A 20,663-nucleotide genomic window follows, 5' to 3' on the forward strand; every position below is an offset into this window, starting at 1 on the left:
TATAATCCATACAATACAGATATGAAAAATAACACTGGTCTTCTTCCCATCTGCACTGTAGATCTGTACACATGCCTGGTTGCAAGGCCATATTGAGTCACCATTTTGTTGCTTTTTCTAAAGACCTGCTGCTAAGGTGCATGTTTAAATACCAAGGACACAATACCCCTGCCTTTTGGCATGATTTTTCTTTTCTTTTTTGGTAGACCACCTTTCTCACTGAAACTCAAGGCGAATTACATAGTATAAGTCAATACAGTCAATAGGATGAGACATAGAATAAGCAATGTAATAGGATTAGGCTGCAGAAACAAACTCAGTAAAAATCTGAAACAAAGCATAAGTATTAACATGGTATATTAAACACTGCACGGATTACATAATAGAATACATACAGCAACAGATATTATGTACTATTCACAGTACTATATTCCACAGTCTCTTTCACTGTATTTAAGGCACTCTCCCTGAATCATTGCTAAGGGCTTTACATAGAGGTTGAACGGAATAGGGGATAGAACTATTCCCTGTGGAACACCATGAGACAGGTCCCACACTGATGACCACTCCAATGGCGACCCTTTCAGTCTTGTCCATAAGGAATGATTTGAACTGGTCCAGATACGCACCTGACATATATGAAGCTGCCTTATAGAGCCAGTGTGGTGTAGTGGTGAGAGTGTTAGACTAGGAGCTGGAAGACCCAGGTTTGAATCCCTGCTCTGCCATAAAAACCTGCTGAGTGACCTTGGACCAGTCACACACTCTCAGCCTAACCTACCTCACAGGATTGTTGTGAGGATAAAATGGAAGAGAGAACAATATAAACCACTTTGGAGCCCCAGCAGGGAGAAGGTTAGGGTATAAATGAAGTAAATAAATAAATACTAAATCAGACCATCAGACCATCAAAGTCACTGATGGTCAGCTTTTAAACAGTTGCTATGTCAAGAATTTTCATTAAACAACCAGTCTTCACTTTATCCATATCTTTTAAAATTTACTATCTTATGTTTTAGAAGATCTTAAAAATGGGGCTGATTTGATCTTGATAGATTAAATTTATCTAAATAAGCACACATTTTACTAGAATTTTATCTGAGAAAATGGCATATATTTCAACTGTACTGAGATTTTTATAAGTAATGCTCACGCACATAGTTATGTGAAGTGATGCGCCTTGTCTTTTTCCAAAATGGAAATTGCCAATTGTCAAAAATGGCACGATGGAAAATGAAGTAGATCTTATATTATCTTCTATCTGCAGAATAAGACCAGTGACACTTACACTAAGCAAATAAATAAATAAATTACCCGAAATTTGCAGTGCATTCATATTCAATTTCATCACAGCAGATGCTCATTAGTATGTTGTTATTAATTGGTATTCACTTTAGGTTTTGTTTAAAATGAAGATAATAATTAGGTTTTAATGACTGCATCTTTCTGGGGGAGGGACGGGAAAGGGTAGAGTAACATCTCTCAAAACACTGAAGTATTTCCTGGAACACTGTTATACATGTTGTAGAAAATGTCTCTTTAAGAGACAGAATTCTCTGACAAGGACTTAAATTATTTTTAAAGAACTTGTCCTAAATTGTCTACTTGATAGATGTGCAGAATCAGATAATGTGAGCTACCATTCTTTCTAATCAAATTACCAAAAAGACTTCTTATAAAAAGTAAGTCTCTCCAGCAGTTGATTAATGAAGTGGTGCCACTGTTTTGTATTAGAACTAATTGAAGTAATACAAATAAGTTATCTTTCTAGCCTGTAGAAATTATCTTCTTTATAAAGCAGTGTAATCAAGTTGGCAAACTATTTTTCTTCATCTGTGTCCTATGGTTCATAAAAATGTAGGACAGATGAAAGTGAGCTTAAATGAAAAAGGAAACAAAACTGAAATATAGCCACTCATAGCTGCTTATCATGCTGTTACAGTTTTAAGAGCTGCCACATGTTGTTCCCATGTTATATGCTAACTACCTTCTTGACATACCCACATTCTGCTGACTCACTTGGAATGTCCAAAAGTATGTGAGGGAGTTAGTTGTATGTGTTACTCAGAGATTGCTTACATATTCCAGTCTAGGAGTAAATAATCACAATAGTAATCCTTGGTTTCAGAAACACAAGCTAAGAAACAGCTTTCAAAATCATGAAAACTGCTACTGAGTTGGCCAAAGAAGAGGAGTCAAACTGAGATATGCAGAAGCCATTTCAAACATGTCTCTTTCACTATGCAGTGAATATTTTTTTTAAGGAAAGAGAATCTGCATTATCAAACTTTACCTGAAAATAGACAAATCAATTTATTCTCAAATTTATAGTAGTGTCATAAGTTATTTACAACTCCTATCTCTGTTATATGAACTGTATTGCTAAATTATTTAGAACACGTAGTATCTGGCCTTTCTAAGAGGCACTAAAAATGGGTTACAACATTAAAATGACAAGAATCTGTAAAAAGTTAATAATAGCTATGTAATTCTAAAGTAAATAGTACAGTATTGTGCATCAGTTACAAAATCAGCCATTAACAAATTAAGGATTGGACAGGAAAACATTCCTCTGCTTCTTGAAGGATAACAAGGATGAGCCATCAGCAGGTGTTGCTAGGGAAAGAATTCCAAAATCTTGGTGTCATCACCAAAATATTCCTGCTCTGATGTTCTTTTAAAAACAACGAAACACTGCATCTGTTATGTCCTTCAGCGCTGTGATGTTTACCTGTAGCTGTTAAAATTTCCCTTAGGCTTCTGTAACAGAAATGTTCAGATTTCATAAAGAGGATGATTTGGACTTTGTCATCAGGTATAGCATATGCAAGAATCACTCACACCTCTGCATTTCTGTAAATAATGTACTACTTGAATTGCTGACATATGGATCTCAGCCATGGTCATACCATTTGTTTCAGAATTCCTTTTAGGACTGCAGAGCTGTGTATTAGCAGTTTAAACGTAATATTATTAACAGGTATAAGGAAGTGTGATTTTCACATATGTTGTGCCCATTCATAAAAAGAGATCTTTATTTGTTGGTTGAATGTAGATTTAAAATGGTCCTTTCAGAAGTGGAGTGCCAAGTTTTTAAAGTGGTTTAATTTAGATTTTTTCAAGGTTGGTTATCAAAGATGACAATTTTTTAAATCTGTTTAACTAGTATTTCTATATTCAGTAGTTTTCTGTTAACAAAAGAAGTTTAATGTGGATTGTATTCGTTTTTAAATTGCTTACTGACTTTACATAAATCTTTCAATGTTCTGTGTGTGAAGAAAACTTGATAAGCATACACCTCGAACTCAAAGCAGTATGTTGAAGGAAGCATTATACCTGAAAGCCAATTAGTAAAGAGAGAAATAATTATACTCTCCTGTTTCCCTGTCCCATAAAAGCCAAAGTAAAATGTGTATATAGATTGATATCTGGTGAAAGACTGTTGAACTCTGCAAAATTTCAGATGAATTGAATTTGGGGGAGTTAAAATTGAAGTTACAAATATGAAAAAGAACACAAACACCCCCATAAGATACCTCTTTCTTGGTTTCGTATATGTGTGTTAATCTTGTTTAATTGTATTTGACATTGAAAATCTCTAAAGCTTTTTGTTTTCCACTAGTTACTAATTGCAAAATATGCCAGGTAACAAAAGGGCAGGAGGTGTTGGTATAATTAAAAATATATGTATGTGCATAACTTTTTTTAAAAAAATATCTTATCCATTTAGATAGTGACTTTCAATTAGCCTCTCTGCTAATATCAGGTCATCAAACTCCATAGCTGATGCTTTATTCCTTCGTTTGGGTTGTCAGTCGTTTGCTTCAGTTGGCTGGCAAAGGTGGCTGTATATCCATTACGAGCAACACAGCACTTTGCATTTCTGAATTGACAAGCAGCTATATTGACCTAGCGCTTATTATGGGTCAACAGCTGCGTTAACCAACGGAAGGACTGAGGGGCAATTAAAATGAATTGGCAAAAATATATCTTCCTAATTTACTCCAATTTGTTATTTATGCTAACATTGTATGGCTTCTATGGTGACACTAAACAGAATGGACCCAATAATGGCAATTAACATAAAAATATAATGGCTAATCAAATTGACAGCAACTGTTTCTCATCATCTCGACACACAATACATTATCAAAACAAACTATTATGAAGGAGGTAATTTCAGTGTTCTATTCAACCTGCTGCATGTGTGCAGTCAGGGAGATGTGTACCAGCAATTACTGCTGAATCCAAAAAACTAAACAAATAACTTAATCGCTGTCGTCCTTTTTTTTCATTCTTCAGGAAGCAGTAATCAGGATTTACTAAAAATAAGTGGTGTATAATAGTATAATGATGATGCGTATCATAGAATAGCTAATAAGGAATAAAATAAGCTTCTGTGTTTTATAAATTCATATGAAGAAAGAGAGAAAGTAGTGTTAAATAACTTTAAATGTAGAGGTTTTTAAAAATGCAGTTTATAAGTCTTAGGGTTTTGTGCACTGTCACGTAATGTTTAAAAAATACTGTTCCAATAACAGAGCATGTATCTTGCACATGACATTAGTAATTTGAAAACCAAATTTCATTGAGATATCTTTTGTACTAGCTGATGAATAAAAATCCTTAATCTAAAAGCATAGGACTGGGAGGTCAGAGATTTCCAGTATTTCAGCTTGAATAGCCCTTGACATTAAACAAGCTATGCTAAGCTTCAGACATTCTTTACAGATGCTTGTCCAATCTTTGGCTTGAAACCCTAAACTGAAGCAACTTTTTAAACTTCTCTGGGCCGTTTGCTCCACTGCCAAACTTTTTTTGCTGCTAATGAACTACAGTAATGTAGAATTATGTTTGTTTCAGCCCTGTGCTCAGTGCCAGGATGACCAAGTGTTACCTCTTTTCCATTCTTAACATCTTGTCAATTGGAAACCTCCCTTCCTTCAGGTTATTATTTAGAGGTAGTTCCTTTACCCATAAGTTTTATCTTGTTACCCCCATTCTCATACTTATGGTTTCACCGTCAAAGATCAATTTATTAAATGATAATGTTGTTTCCCCTCTGCCCTCAAAAAGTGTTTTGAATGCACAAGCAAGCCAGATTTCATCCTAAATAAACATTAATATGTATTGATGTTTATATTCTTAGGTTCAAATTACTCAGTGCTTTCTTACAACACTTCAGTAATTCAGTTTTGGAGAGGGGAGCTAATTTCTGTCCTAATGAACATGGCAGTTGTAAGACTCAAATTATTAGACTCCCATTAACTAGAATAATTACTTCCTGTCTCTAATATACCATTCTTGAATTGAAGATGGTGAAGTGTGTGGTGGAAACTCAGCTCGCCTTCTAGATGATATTATCTTGATCCATATCAGATGGGTTTCAGATCTAGGTGTGGGACTGAAATCCCCTTAATTACTCTGTTGAATTACCTGACTAGGAGGAAGGCAGGTAAAGATTAATTCTGATTTGCTTGGAATTCTTAGCAGCCTTCAGTACCATCAAATATGATGTGCTTCTAGGTTGCTTCATGGTGGATTGGCATTTGGCACCACTACATTGCACTGATTAAACTCCAACCACTCAGGTAGGCTTCAGAATTTATTCTGTTGGGTGATCCAGGATTCCATTCCAAGTTTACATGAAACTTCTGGATGGAGGCTGTCTATAAATTTGGAGTGAGGTAAGGCATTAGCTGTTTTAAACAGGTGCCTGAAGTTAACGATGCAGTGGATGGTTCAGGCTCAATTCTGATGAAACAGATGTTAATTGTGGGTGGCTTATTGATCTGGGGGTTGGGTTCCCTGGTTCTGGAATGGGTTATACTTTCCATGGAGGATCAAGTATGTAAGTTGTGGGTGCTTTTGGACCCAATCCTGGAATTTTGGTTGACAGTTATTGCCAAAAGTGTCTTTTATCTATTTGGACTGAGCCACCAGCCACACTCCAAGAAAATGTGTTTGGCTACCATAGAACACATCTTGGTAACTACAGGGTTGACTGTTGCAATGGGTTCTATATGGAGCTGCATTTGAACATAGTTTAGACACTTCAGGTAGTTTTAAACATAACAGTCTACTTACTAACAGAAATGAGCCAATGAAAGCATACCGTATATACTCGGGTATAAGCCGACCCGAGTATAAGCCGACCCCCCAAATTTGAGGCCAGAAAAGGGAATTTCTTATTGACCCGCGTATAAGCCGAGGGTCAATAAGAAATTCCCTTTACCGGCAATGCTGCGCTCTAAAATGCCGGCCGCCATTTTAGAGCGCAGAGCCCCTGCCCCAGGTCGCCCTCCCGCCGCCTCCCAGGCCCTCCCGCCCCACCCCACCCCCAGTGCCATCCAAGGGGGGGAGGGGGAAGAGCCCCTGAACCCCCTACTTACCGGGAGACACGGCGAATCGGCGGCGCGGCCTTCCTGGGCCGGCAGGAGGCCTTTCCAGGCCCCTGCCGGCCGGAGGAAGGCGCTTGGGCGCGTGGGTGGCGGCGGCGCAGCCGGCAGGGGCCTCCTGCCGGCCCAGGAAGGTCCCTGCCGGCAGAAGAAAGGCGCCTGGGCGGGGGCGGAGCAGCCGGCAGGGACCTCCTGCCGGCCCCTCCAGGACCCTGCCAGCAGGAGAAAGGCTCCCGGGCGCCTGGGCGGCGGCAGAGCAGCCGGCAGGGACCTTCTGCCGGCCCAGGAAGGTCCCTGCCAGCAGAAGAAAGGCGCCCGGGCGCCTGGGCGGCAGCGGAGCAGCCGGCAGGAACCTCCTGCCGGTCCCTCCAGGACCCTGCCGGCAGGAGAAAGGCTCCCGGGTGCCTGGGCGGCAGCAGAGCAGCCGGCAGGGACCTTCTGCCGGCCAAGGAAGGACCCTGCCGGCAGGAGAAAGGCGCCTGGCCGGCGGCGGAGCGGCCAGCAGGGACCTCCTGCCGGCCCCTCCAGGCCCCTGCCGGCAGGAGAAAGGCTCCCGGGCGAGGCAGCGATGGCAGCAGTAAGTTCCTCCCTCCTCCCTCCTCCCCTCTCCTACCGTATTGACCCGTGTATAAGCCGAGTTCGGCTTTTTCAGCCCTTTTTTGGGCTGAAAAACTCGGCTTATACACGAGTATATACGGTATATAATGCTTGGTTTGGAATGCTTATACTGAGTCCCATTTTCCCCCAATCATGCTTCACTATACTGGTGTTAATTTTTAGTTTTATAAACTGCTGTTTGCTGTCTTTCCCCCCCCCCCATAAAGTTGATACAATAATCCCATTCGATATACCATCTAGCTTATTTTTCCATATATAAACAATAATAATACAGTGCTGAATGGATATCCTCATAGTAAAATACATATAACAATTTGAACTTCCCCCCCAACTTCCTCTATCCCATTCTTAATCCAGTCACTTCTTTGTATTACTCTTTGCCTATCCTTCTAGAACATTATATATTTATTTTTATATATGTATTTCTTTCTTATATCCATGCATACGCCATAACTTTGTAACCCTATCTGATATGATTAATTAACATTGAAAGTAATTAAAAGTGCTAATAGAGTATAAATTATTCCAAAAACTAGGATAGAACTACTTACCATGTAAATTTAAAAAAGAAAAATATATATAATTATTTCCCTACACCTCACCTTATTCCCATTATTTTAATACCCTCCAACCCTTCATCCCTTCTTTTTAAAAGACTTCTTCTGTCGGGGGTTTCTACTGTTCTTTTCTTGCTTCCTCGGTATAGTCTCTTGAAGTCGATGGTGTCCAGTTACTACATCTTGCCAAGTTGAGTCTTCATCCCGTCGCATTTCTTCTTGGTCTTTGCCTTGAATTGGATCTGTCAATTCTTTGTGGCTTAATAAAAATCTTTCAGCCTCAGCTGGTGAATTGACGGCACATCTGCTCTGTTTATAGATGAACGTAAATCCTTGTGGTATTAACCAGGCATACTTTATTCCATTTTTCCTCAGTATCATTGTGAAGTCTTTGTAAGCATTTCTCATTGCAACCAAGTGGCAAGATATATCTTTTAGCATTATTAATGGTAATCCATCTACCGAAAGAGGATTATCATATTGGATTTGCATGATTGTATTCCTCATTTTGAGATCAAAAAAGACAATCACAATCTCTCTGGGTGTTGATTTCTGCATTTTTGGTGACAGGGGAACTCTGTAAATTTTATCTATTGCATAGTTTAATTTTTGATCACTTAAATGGAAAATGTCAGCAAGTGACTTTATCATAATCTCTCTGGTATCCCCATATTTTTCCACGAGATTGCGTAATCGTAGATTTGATTCTCTCGATTTCATGTCCAAAAATGCCATCTGGTCCTTCAAAATTTCTCCTTGTATGTGTAGGTTTTCAATTTGTTTCTCATTATCTTTAGTTTCCTTGTAAATTTCCTTTTGTTCCTCCTCCACTTTTGTTATAGTAAGTTCCATCTTATTCATGTCTATTTTTAATACCTTCACTTGTTCTTTAATTGACTTAATCTCATTCATAAGATTGTCAAGTTTCTGGTCGAGTAGTTGAGTCATATGCTGTGTTTGATGTTGAATTTGCTTGTTAAGTGTTTCAGTTTGCTGCATCAAACGTTCCTCCACTCTTTTGTAATCCATGGTTCCCTGTAGAATTAGTTGCATAGGCAGGCAATATTGATGTAACACCCACCATCGAGTTTCAAGAGTCTTCTAGTCAGGTCTGTAGGGACATCCGGTATGTCTCACTGAGTCTCCTCGCTCTCACAATGAAACGTGGCAGGAAGACTCAAAAGCGAAAATATTTCAAATTGGAAATAAATCTTCTTCCCTTGCTGTTTGCTGTCTTTATCCTGTACAAACTGGTAAAATCTGTATTGTTCCATCGACCTCACAGAGATGATAGATGAGCAGATTATATTGTGTTTTTGGTGTATGGTGGATTCTTGTTATTTCACTGCTTATTTGCACTTCGTAATTCTTAGTAGATGTTGCTGTTTGATATGCTGTTTTGTATTTTATATTGTTTGATGCCCTAACCAGTAATGCAGAATACAATCTTAAAATTTTAAAACATATAAGCCTATCACTCTATGATCTACAACATAATTTTAAGTTTTTAGTACCCAGATCAGTCCAAGCTAAAGTCTTCCATAACAATTCAGCAATATACTGAATAGCAGGAACCTCTCATTTTTCTTTTTCCAAGCTATAACTTCCTAACTGGGAAGTAAGCACAGATAACAAGAGAGACATAGAGCTAACAGTAAAATATACATTTTGCAGATATTTGAACCTAATTTGTACATTTCACACATCACACAGGCATAGTGTAAGGTCTGAGTTCACCTGTTGAATCGCAATCACCAAACGTCCAGACAGGGTATTCTAAGAGGCTGGTTTATTTGGGAAGCATAAGGTGAGTAGCAGGAACTTACAGGTAAAGGTACGAGGACTCTAATGGGGGGGGGAAATGAGCAAGATGGAACATATACAGAAAACCAAAGGCACAGTTGGATACCAAGCCAAGCCTGGTTCCCACGATAGATTACAGTTATCACACTAACGGAGAGCAAGCAGTCATAACAACCTTCTAAATAACACAACCTTGGAGGGCAGCTGCACTCCCGGGCTTGGAGCTCACATTCTGCCCCCCCTAGGCCCCCCCTCCCCTCCTCGCTCGATGGGACGGGTTTGTCCGGATACGAGGCATGGAACTGACTTAGTAGGCGAGGAGCGGAAACATGACGATGTTTAACCCATTTGTCATGGGCGGGGCTGAAATGCTTCCAACGGACTAGGTACTCCAGCCCCCCCCCATGGATACAGGAATCAAGGATCTTGGAAACCTCGCAGTGTTCCTCCCCCACACACACACACACACCATTTTGGGAACCTCTGGGGGATCTTCTGGATGCCACTGAGGCACTGGCACGTATTGCTTCAGTAAACTGACATGAAACACCGGATGGATTCTCTTCAATGTTTTAGGGAGTTGCAACTCCACCGTTACCTCGTTAATGATTTGAGAAATAGGAAAGGGACCAATGTAATTCTCACTCAGTTTTCTAGAGGGTCGGAGTGACCGCAGATTTTTTGTGGAGAGATATACCAGATCCCCCACCCTGAAGGTCCAGCCGGGAGCCCAATGCTTGTCAGCTTGGGCTTTATATTGTCTTTTGGCCCACTCCAAATTCTTGATTAACCAAGGCCACGTAGCCTGTATGGTTTGAATCCAGTTGGATATCTCTGCACCCCCCTCCTCCCCCAAAACATCCACTTGACCAACAGGTCCAAATTCTTTGCCGTACACAATGCAAAAGGGGCTGAAACCAGTGGATTGATGAACGGAATTATTACATGCGTACTCAGCAAAAGGCAGTAGATCAACAATCTTTATGATAATTCACATAACAATGGAGATAACATTCTAACACAGCATTAACTCCGTTTGTCCATCCGTTTGGGGATGGAACGCACTTGACAACCCTTGTTCCACCCCAACCAATTTGAGGAACGCCCTCCAAAATTTGGCTACGAATACTGACCCGCGGTCGGAAATTATGTTGCACAGGAAGGAATGATATTTGAAAACATGTGCTACAAACAAATGAGCCAGTCTTTGAGCGGAGGGCATGCCAGCGCATGGGATTAAGTGCACCTGTTTGGAAAAAAGGTCAGTAACCACCCACAGTACAGTTTTCCCCCAACTCAAAGGAAGATCAGTCATGAAATCCATGGCTATGACTTCCCATGGCAGTGGTGCATATGGGACAGCTGCGGATGAAGGAGTCCAGATCTGAACGCATACCCGCCCACCAGAACTGACGACGGAGCAAATGCAAAGTCTTAACAAAACCAAAGTGTCCAGCTGTTTTTGCTCCATGTGCAAGTCCCAATACTTCCGCCCGCAAAGTTTTAGGCACGTATAATTTAGCGTCTTTAACCCACAGTTCTCCCCGACCCGTCATCCCTCCAGGGGAAAAGGTGAACTCAGCCGCTGCCACCATGCAGAACTTAGGGAAGAGGCTTCAACCTCATTTCCCCCAAAAATTCAAAACAAAGAAAAGAAACAAAATGAGAATAAAGGAGGGATTAGAGTCCTAATGTAAGGTCTGAGTTCACCTGTTGAATTCCAATCACCAAACGTCCAGACAGGGTATTCTAAGAGGCTGGTTTATTTGGGAAGCATAAGGTGAGTAGCAGGAACTTACAGGGAAAGGTACAAGGACTCTAATGGGGGGAAAACGAGCAAGATGGAACATATACAGAAAACCAAAGGCACAGTTGGATACCAAGCCAAGCCTGGTTCCCAAAATAGATTACAGTTATCACACTAACAGAGAGCAAGCAGTCATAACAACCTTCTAAATAACACAACCTTGGAGGGCAGCTGCGCTCCCGGTCTTGGAGCTCATACATGGGTAAAGACTTAATATACTTGTGTTGTTACTCGAATTAGATAGTCTCCGCTTTTATTGGGGGAAATAGCGCAGGAGACTGAGCTTTTTAGCTAGAGGGGGGTAACTCGGGGATCTTTTAACCTGTGTATACAGAGATAAGTCCCTTGGGGAAACTCCCAATAAAGAGGCAATTTCTCAAATAAAATATGGTTTTATTACAAAATAATAATCTCAGGCAACAATATAAACACATACACAATTCATACAAGAGCTACAGAAAAGTAGGGTGGAGGGGGAAAGATAGACTTAGGGAATGGGAGATAATTACCAGTCTAGAAGAGTGACAGCCGATGAAAGCAACGCTGTAGAGGGAGAAACAGCCAGAGTTTCTGGAAGTAAAGAAAGCAAGCAACCCTACATTCAAGTAGGGGGTGTATGTTTAGATCCAAGGAACACACACACTATGAATAGCCAGAGGACTGGTATTTGTGCCCAAAAATGTGTCTTGAGGCAGTATGAGGTAACAGGCAGGTAAGCCAGGGACAAAGAAATGATTGCTTTTCTGGGGTCCAGACAAAAAAGAAGGAGATGCTTGATGGGTCTTCAGGAAGCACAAGAATACCCTGAATGATTCTCTAGGATAGTGACTGGTTGTGGTAATTACAGGTATAATAGTGCAACTCATAGTCTGCTCGGGGCACTGATTGAATCACCTTAGAGTCAGACAATGGGGATTAACTTGCCCCGTTTTTCAGCCAGGCACCCCCTGGGCCATGGGAAAATGCACAGCTGCCAAATGTCTTCTTGCCTGTGACATGCACACAAAATGGTTCCCACACTTCTTGGAGAGGAATCCATTTTATGTGGAGCAGTGTCTTGCTCTTATGCCTGTTTTGGGCCCCTGTGCCAGTAATGCCACCTCTTTAAATGAAGGAGAGGTCCAGCTACTCACAGTGTTTGGATGGAACAATACCAGTTTCAGAAAGCATGTCTATATATTGTATATCATACTGTAGCACTGAGTTTGCAGTGTGCAAACTCTACAAACTGTGCAAACTGTAGTAGGCCCAGCTCAACAACAAAACCAACTTCACAGCCAAACCACATCAGCTAAAAGCTCTTGGAAGAGGACTATCTTACAAGCTTTCCTGAATGCTAGAAGTGACAGTGCCCCTCCATACCTCTTCCAGCCAGCTATTTCTTAAGGTCAAATGTTAATACATGAAAAGACAGTCCTTCAGGTATGTGAGCCCCAGGTTATCAAAGGATTTAATCGTAAAAACTAGCACCTTTATTTGAACCCAGAAGCAAATACACAATCAGGATAATGGTTTCAGGGTCTGTTCACAGCTGCTTGTCTCTGTCAAAAGAAGAGTGGCTATGTTTTGTATTAATTGCAACTTCTAAAATGTTTTCAAGGGATGCTTTACATACACCCTGTTATTGTAGTCCAACCTAGAGATTACAGAAGCATAAACCAGCATGACCAGATCAGCAAAGTAAAGAAGGAACAATACTCTATTTGATAAAGGTAACTGAAAGGCATATCTAGCAACTGCAAGAACCTACTTCTCTAGTAACAAGGCTGAATCCAGGAGCATCCCGAAACTTCTCATTATCTGCTATGTCAGATATGCCCCCAAGCACTAGGAGATCAGTTCCTTCCAAAACATCATCCTTCCTGACTAGCATTACCTCTGACTTGTGTGTGTGTGTGTGTGTGTGTGTGTGTGTGTGTGTGTGTGTGTGTGTGTGTAAAGTGCCGTCAAGTCTCAGCCGACTTATGGCGACCCCTTATGGGGTTTTCATGGCAAGAGACTAACAGAGGTGGTTTGCCAGTGCCTTCCTCTGCATAGCAACCCTGGTATTCCTTGGTGGTCTCCCATCCAAATACTAACCAGGCTCTGAGATCTGACTAGATCAGGCTGTACCATGCTGCCTTCCCTCCTCACCTCTGTCTTACTGGGATTCAATTTCACCTTGTTTCCTTACTTGACCCATGCTTCCACACCCAGCTTTTAAGCGTGGCTTTTTAAATGCTTAGTTCATACATAACAGAAATGAGCCTTGAAAGAGACTGGCTCCCTTGCCATCCCTAGGTTTCCAACAACTGTTATATCTGATCCAGCTAGCTTTAGTTTGCATGTGCAGAGCAAACCAGGATCAAACTGGTTTAAAATTCTGGTTTGCAAAGCAAAGGAAAGCCTAGTTTGCCTGTCTGGATATAATGATAAAGTCACAAACCCAGAAATAACTATTTATCTTGCCACCAATGAGAGAACTGCTGTTGGGGACGGGACGGGGTTTGCACAAATGAACCTGAAGTTCCTTCAGTGTGACAAATCATGGTTAGCTGTTAATGTAAACCATGCCTTCTAAAAGAGAAGGAAATAATATAATAAGTCTTTGTAAAATAACCTAATTTAAGCCACTTGACAGCCTATTCCTGAAAAAATGGGCCCAAAGTCCTTAGGAGGAGGCGTGACCTCACCACCAGCATAAGTGCGTGTAATCGTGCGATTACATGTACTTATGCTGGCTGCAAGGCCAGTCCCGCCGTACCTCGCACCTCTGTTGGTGCAGCCTCTTTGTGGCGCCGGCAACGGCACAGAGGGGCGTCCCAGGGGCAGGCCGGGGGGAGGAGCCCCCGGTTTGGCGGATCTAAATATCTATAAATATCTATATATATTTAGCAGATCTAAATATCTATAAAGTTTTAAATGGCTAACGAGCAATCCTGAAAGGGGGGGCTGCTGAGGAAGCAGCGTGACCCTTACACCGGCATAAATGCTACTTGCACTGGCTAAGTGGGCACGGACACTGGTGCAAGGGCACATACACTGGTGTAGGGCTGCCATGTGGCATTGCTAGGCTTGGGCACAAGCACTGCCACCTGGCAATGTTTTCGTGGTACAAGTCCTCACGCCGGCATCCAGGAGGGCATTCCTGTGAGGTACGCCTCTTTTTGCAGGTGTCGAGTTATGCCTGCAAAAAGGTGGCATAGGCCTGTGAATTCTATGAGAGAGTTTCACGGGGCCTGGAGTGAACTCTATTTTTAATTCCCCACTGCACTGCTGCAAGCCATTCAGGAGGTGGTTGGACTGGATAGCCCTTGTGGTCTCTTCCAACCTTGTGTGATTTTGTAACTACCCCCACCTTTCTGGATTGCTCTGCCCATCCATAGTTTGTCTAGTCCCTTAAAGACTTATTATGAAGCCATAATGAGGTGGCCTCAGGTGGCAGATTGTGAGGGCAGCAGCTCCAGTCCTGCTTCCTACCAGTTAGCCAAGCTATCTGTTTGTCACCCAGCTACTTCCACTTCTTCCCAGGAGATGGAATAAGACCCTTGATCCCCCAGGCTTCTTTAAATCAGTGCTGCAATTTGTGCCAGTTCCTAAACTCACTCATGAGACCTCCTTCCCATCATTCTGGATTGCATGTTGGCAGGGCAACCATAACGGCTAAGCTCTTGTAAGGAACATAATCTCAAGAGAGTTCAGGAAGCCCTATAGGACATGCACGGCTTTCTTTCTTTTTTTAAAAGAGCTGGAGTCGGAAAGAGGTACGGTTAGTTGTTTTCTCCAGCTGCTGAGCAGGGTGGTGGTAGTAGTGATGAGGTCTCAGGCTACAAATGTCTTGAGCTGCCACTATGGCCAGCATTGGAGACATTGCAGAACCCATGCTATTCCTGAGGCTCCTGTGTCTCAAGCAGATTTGGTGGCTATAGTAGTAAAGTGATGTTGGAAAAATATATTCTGGAAATGGAGCTTCATTTATGGTTGTTTAGATCTAACCCATGATAATACATTAGAGGAACTATATAGATTTACTCTAAATTGTGTTTGGATTTAAGATTAAAAATAAATATGGGATTTTTGTGTGAGACATTTTTATTTTACTGAACTGCTGATGATTGTTTCTGTACCTTAATAATCTTGAACTAAATCAAAGGACATATCCATATGAACAACACACAAGACACAACTTAACTACAGTTTGGGTTGTTTTTTGTTTTTTGTTTTTCATTTTTAAAAAGGTATTTATATTACATTGAAAGACAAAGTTGGACTAGATGACCCTGGTGGTCCCTTCCAACTCTATAATTCTATGAAAGTTGGTTCCTAAGACATTTTATAAAAGTTAAAAATTAACAATTTAAAATCCAATAAGAAGCACAGCAAATGCTTTTTTGTTATGCGCTTTTTCTCAACTGTGTTCCGTTTGTTCTTTTCACTTTTCAGTATTCTGACAAGGCCCTATACACCCAGCTGTGCTTTTACCGGTACATTTTTGATGTGGACTATGCAATGGAAAAACTTACTGATCAAGAGAAAGGTATGTTAAAACACTGTAATTACCCTGTGAGTTTAAAGTGAAAATTTGCATCATAAAAGGCAGTCCTACTATGTTGTGCTACTCCAATATGCATCATTCTGCTAGCATCATATCCACAAAGTCAGTTGACTACATGAATTTAAGGAATTCCCTGTATAAGAATGGAGCTGTGTGTCTAATAATCCATTGTATACCTTTTGCTCGATTGAAGGAACTGTGTTTGAGGAAAGGATATTTTAAATTCATTTCTAAGAGGTCAGGCTGCTGATGGTGCTTCTGTAACTCCTTTTCTGGAAAGGCTTTCTTAAATTAAACAACAGTAAAATGACTCTCAGTACAATGCAATATGAATGGAAAGATGTTTTTTGAGACTTTAGTTACTACAGTGTTTGCCTAATCATTTTACATGTGTCCATCATAGACATCATGTTTCATAGACATGTCGACATTAATGTATATTATGGTACCAATAAATTTTTTACAGAAAGTAAAATAAATTTTCAGTACCTTCAGAAGACACAAAGGGAGTTAATCTGGGTATACAATGAAATATGTTGAATTTCTGTCCCTCTTCCAAATTTGGTCAATCCACATGTGGACAACAGTGGACAGCAATGAAAGGTTACTGCCTAATTAGAAGTGTGACATATAAATACTTTTATAAATGAATAAATATAACTAAATATGAGGAAAGTTGGATTGGACTTGGAGTACTTTAGTCACAGGCTTTTCTCTCACCCCAGTCTCCCATCCCATGGCAAATCCTTGGCAATACCAATCAGGAAAAACTTAGGCCCCTGCCCCCACCACCCCTGCTTCGGGGCTATCTGAAGAATATGTTTCGCTTTCATTTTACTGGCACTACAGCATGCTTTCTATAAGAGTCAGTGGGATTTTGAATATTCAAATTAGAATATTTGGAAGTATTCAGAATGTCTGGAATTATAAGATTTGAAGATATTCAGAATACTCTATATGGTATTATTTATTTAAAGTATTTTTAACCTGTTTTTCTCCTCTCAATTGCGGACCCAGCAGCTTACAGTATTACCCCCCCCACACACACACACACACACACACAAGCAACAACAACAACAAAGATATTTAAATCCAAGTTAACAGATTCAACATTAACAACTAATGTACAGGGAGGGGAGGGACAGCTCCATCCTTGATGGCATCAGTCTCTCCCTGGGCAGGAACTTGCTTCCTTTCTCTCAAGAAGCAACTCTCCTTTATACTTCCAGGGACTGGAGGAGGGAGGCAGTTGCTATAGTATGGAATGTTTAAGGGCTTTATAGTTGCTAAGGGAGAATGATAAGTCAGAATTTCAGACGTTAAACATTACTTTACTACTGTGAGGTCACTACAGTGAAGTCAGTCTAACTAGGGTGAGGAAATTAACATAGGACCTGGGGTCAGAAGAGCTGTGTGTTAGTGGTAATGTTTGCCTGAGGATGAGAGCCAAGTTTTAAGTATGGGATCCAGAAGCAGAAACTGACAACATTTCACCAATTACCTTGACAAAGTAATAGAAAAAATAGTTAACACTCCTTAAAGATTTATCAGCAAGTGGAATGGTCCATATCCACTCTTTTGTCTGGATATGGTTTTCATCTGTGGTCTGGAATTAAATTACCAACACTTCTTGGAATGCTGGGTATTCTAGCCTGTCTTTGTAATAACTGCCCCCAAATACACACACACCTTTGTTCTGTTTCAATGCTTACATAGTTGTGCTTCTGTCCATTGAGGGGATATATTTGATAAAATAGGTGTTGACTTACGCTACAATAATATTTCATCTTTCAAGTAACACAGGACTCTGTCATTCTATTCCCTATCCCTCCAAAATTTGCACAGTAAAGTTCTATGCAATGTTACAAAGAAGCATCACAAGGAATATCAGACCTGCTCTCAGTTAAGGGTTGTAAGAGGTCTGCTGACTGAGAGAACCAGATTCCATTTCAGTTAGTGGTCCTCCTTGCCAACAGATCTAGATATTCTTTCCAAAGAGTAATTTAGGACCCTAAATGGGAACCATGGAAAAAAAATGTTGACCATACCAGAAATAATGAGCTGTATATATTGTATATTCTATTGAGTTGTTCTTTTGTACTCCTTCACATACAAAATGCTACTAACCTAGCTGAAGAATTTTTTCTGAATACTTTAATTGTAGAGCGTTCCGACTTTGAAATAGAAAATTCCTAAAGGTATCAGAATAGTGTCTAAAGTAAAAATTAGAGGTTAAGTTATACTGAGATATCTGTTGATTGAAACAAGGTTGGATATTAAAAGCATTGTCTGTATCTTCAACATGGTATATTTCAAACACCTTCATATTTTTCATTTTTATACTCTGGTTCATAAAAAACTAAATGCATGCTCAGTAAATACTTTTACACAGTTACAGCAGCATTTTACACTCCAACCTTCATAAAAATACTAAACATGCTCAATTTAGTTTCTGGATGAATAAACTGTAAAATTGCATTTAGAAAAATAAAACTGTTAGGCTGTATGACCTACATGCAAAACACAAAATCAAACTTTGAATATTTGTTTGTATCCTGTAATTTAAACATTGTTTTTCCTCTGTGTGTTCATAAATTGGTGTGCCAAATATCACTACAAAGTGATTTTTATGGATGAGTTGTTAGAAAGCTTGACAAGATGACCATTCATAATGGTAGTATTTCTCCGAGTTACTAATAGGTAGATCATCAGATGTCTCTGTTAGCAGGTGGTGGTTATCCAGAAAAAGTTGCAGCTGTGTCTGGAAAGAAACCTCAGAATGAAATGCAACATTTAAAAAGATTGACATTTCCGTACATGATGATGTAATACTTTGACACTCAGTACTAGTATACTTTGGGCAGAAAGGACAATATAAGAATTTGTGAGTTTTGAAAAGATGGATTGAGTTGGGTGTACCGTGGGAAGTTGATCATGAAATTGATTGCTGAAGTGGATTTGAAGATATCAACTAGGTACATTCTGAATACTTTCATATACCGACCCTGATGGCATTCTTGAATAATTTATTATTAATAACATGGACTGGTGGGTGCCTCTTTTGGCTAACCTTTTTACCTGAGTGTATTCTACTGATGTGATCCCTCTTGAATGGCGTTCCAGTATAATTATTCCAATTTGTAAAGCTGGAGATAAGGATAACCCTAAGAATTTTCAACCTATTCATTTGTTGTCAATAGTTGGTAAGATCTATGCAGCATTTTTTTTGAATAAACTTCAGCCTTGGATGGCCAACTCCAATATTTTTCAATATTTTTATAAATGATGTGGATGAGGGTGTGGACTACTCATTAAATTTGCAGATGACACCAAATCGGTAGGCGCAGCAAACACACTGGATGATAGCAATAGAATTCAACGAGATCTGAACACACTGGAAAAGTGGGCAGATGTGAACAGTATGCAATTCAACAAGGATAAGTGCCGAGTTCTACATCTGGATAACAGATATGAGGAACATGCATACTGGACAGGGGATACACTTATGGGCAGCAGTGTATGTGAACAAGATCTTGGGATACGGGTGACCATAAGTTAAATATGAGCAGCCAGTGTGATGCAGTGACAAAAAAAAGCTAATGCGATCTTGGGGGTGCATCAACAGAGGCATAACATCCGAATTGCAAGATGTCATAGTTCCACTGTACACTGTATTGATCATGCTGCACCTGGAGTACTGTGTGCAGTTCTGGAGGCCTCACTTCAAAAACGATATGGACAGAATCGAGCAGGTGCAGAGAAGAACGACAAGGATGATTGGGGCCTGGAGACCAAGCCCTGTGAGGAAAGGCTGAGGGAGCTGGGAATATTTAGTCTGGAGGAGATTGAGGAAGGACATGATTGCTCTATTTAAGTATTTGAAGGGCTATCACTTAGAGGAGGGCAAGGAGCTGTTCGTGTTGGCAGAAGAGGATAGGACTTGCAATAATGGGTTTAAATTGCAGTTGGAAAGGTACTGGCTGAATATTAGGAAAAAACTTTTTACAGTAAAAGTTGTTCGATGGTGGAATCAGCTACCTAGGGAAGTGGTGTGCTCCCCCTCACTGGCAGTCTTTAAGCAAGGGCTGGACAAGCACTTTTCAGGGATGCTCTAGGTGGATACTGCATTAAACGGGAGGTTGGACTAGATGGCCTTTCGAAATGTTTAATACGGTCCCAGACCAACAATAAAAAACTTTTACATAATAGAAACAGTAGCTATATACATCAATACATCAATAAATATATAATCAAACATTCGTAGGGGAACTATTAAAATCATAAGCGTAACTAGAACACAGATAAAACTCATTTGTTGGGTTCGACCCATGCTCGTCTAGCCTTCATGATTCGCCATCCAAATTTGGCCATTTTAAAAGTTAGCTCAGAGTCTTTGACTGAGAGCAAGTTAGAAAGGCGAGTCGCTCTAGTGCTCCCTGAGTGGTCAGCTATTACAAGGGAAATGTCTTATCTTATTTTATTATAAATTTTGCAGTCATAAATGGCATGTTCAAGGGTCTCTATGCTCCCATCAGAACAAGGGCATAGACGTTCACCATAGGGGATCTTCTTGTATCTACCTTCCATTATAGCTGAGGGGAGAGCATTGCGGCGTAACAAGGTGAAGGCCCTCCTATAATCAGGATTTTCCAGATGAACAAGATATGGCATCGGGGTCACATTAGTAAGGGTATTTCGATTGTAACAGACATTTTTAAGTCTATTCAGATCATGCTGTCTTTCTACGTCTCGTATTCTTTGCCTTATCAAGACCCTGGCCTGAAAGTACTCCATAGATAAAAGTAGTTCTTGAGAGAGACCATAGAAGCCTAATTTTTTCTTCAGACTCCTCAACCAGGGAGAGGTAAAGGTGTCGTACAGGATCAGATTAACGAGTCCTTTAGGACAGAGTGTTATTTTAATCCAATAAGAAATTGCGGCTATCC

At 40.4% G+C, this 20,663-nt stretch overlaps 1 protein-coding gene across 1 annotated transcript in view; it reads left to right on the forward strand.

Annotated features, from left to right (window-relative positions):
- The window catches only part of POLA1 (DNA polymerase alpha 1, catalytic subunit), a 413,999-nt gene that overhangs the window by 312,345 nt on the left and 80,991 nt on the right, over positions 1-20,663 (forward strand). The window contains exon 36 of the mRNA XM_056861806.1: positions 15,606-15,699. Within this exon, the coding sequence (XP_056717784.1) occupies positions 15,606-15,699 (94 nt within the window). The remainder of the gene's footprint in view (positions 1-15,605; positions 15,700-20,663) is intronic.

Source organism: Euleptes europaea, chromosome 16, assembly GCF_029931775.1.
Source record: "Euleptes europaea isolate rEulEur1 chromosome 16, rEulEur1.hap1, whole genome shotgun sequence".
NCBI classification, from domain to species: Eukaryota; Metazoa; Chordata; class Lepidosauria; order Squamata; family Sphaerodactylidae; genus Euleptes; species Euleptes europaea.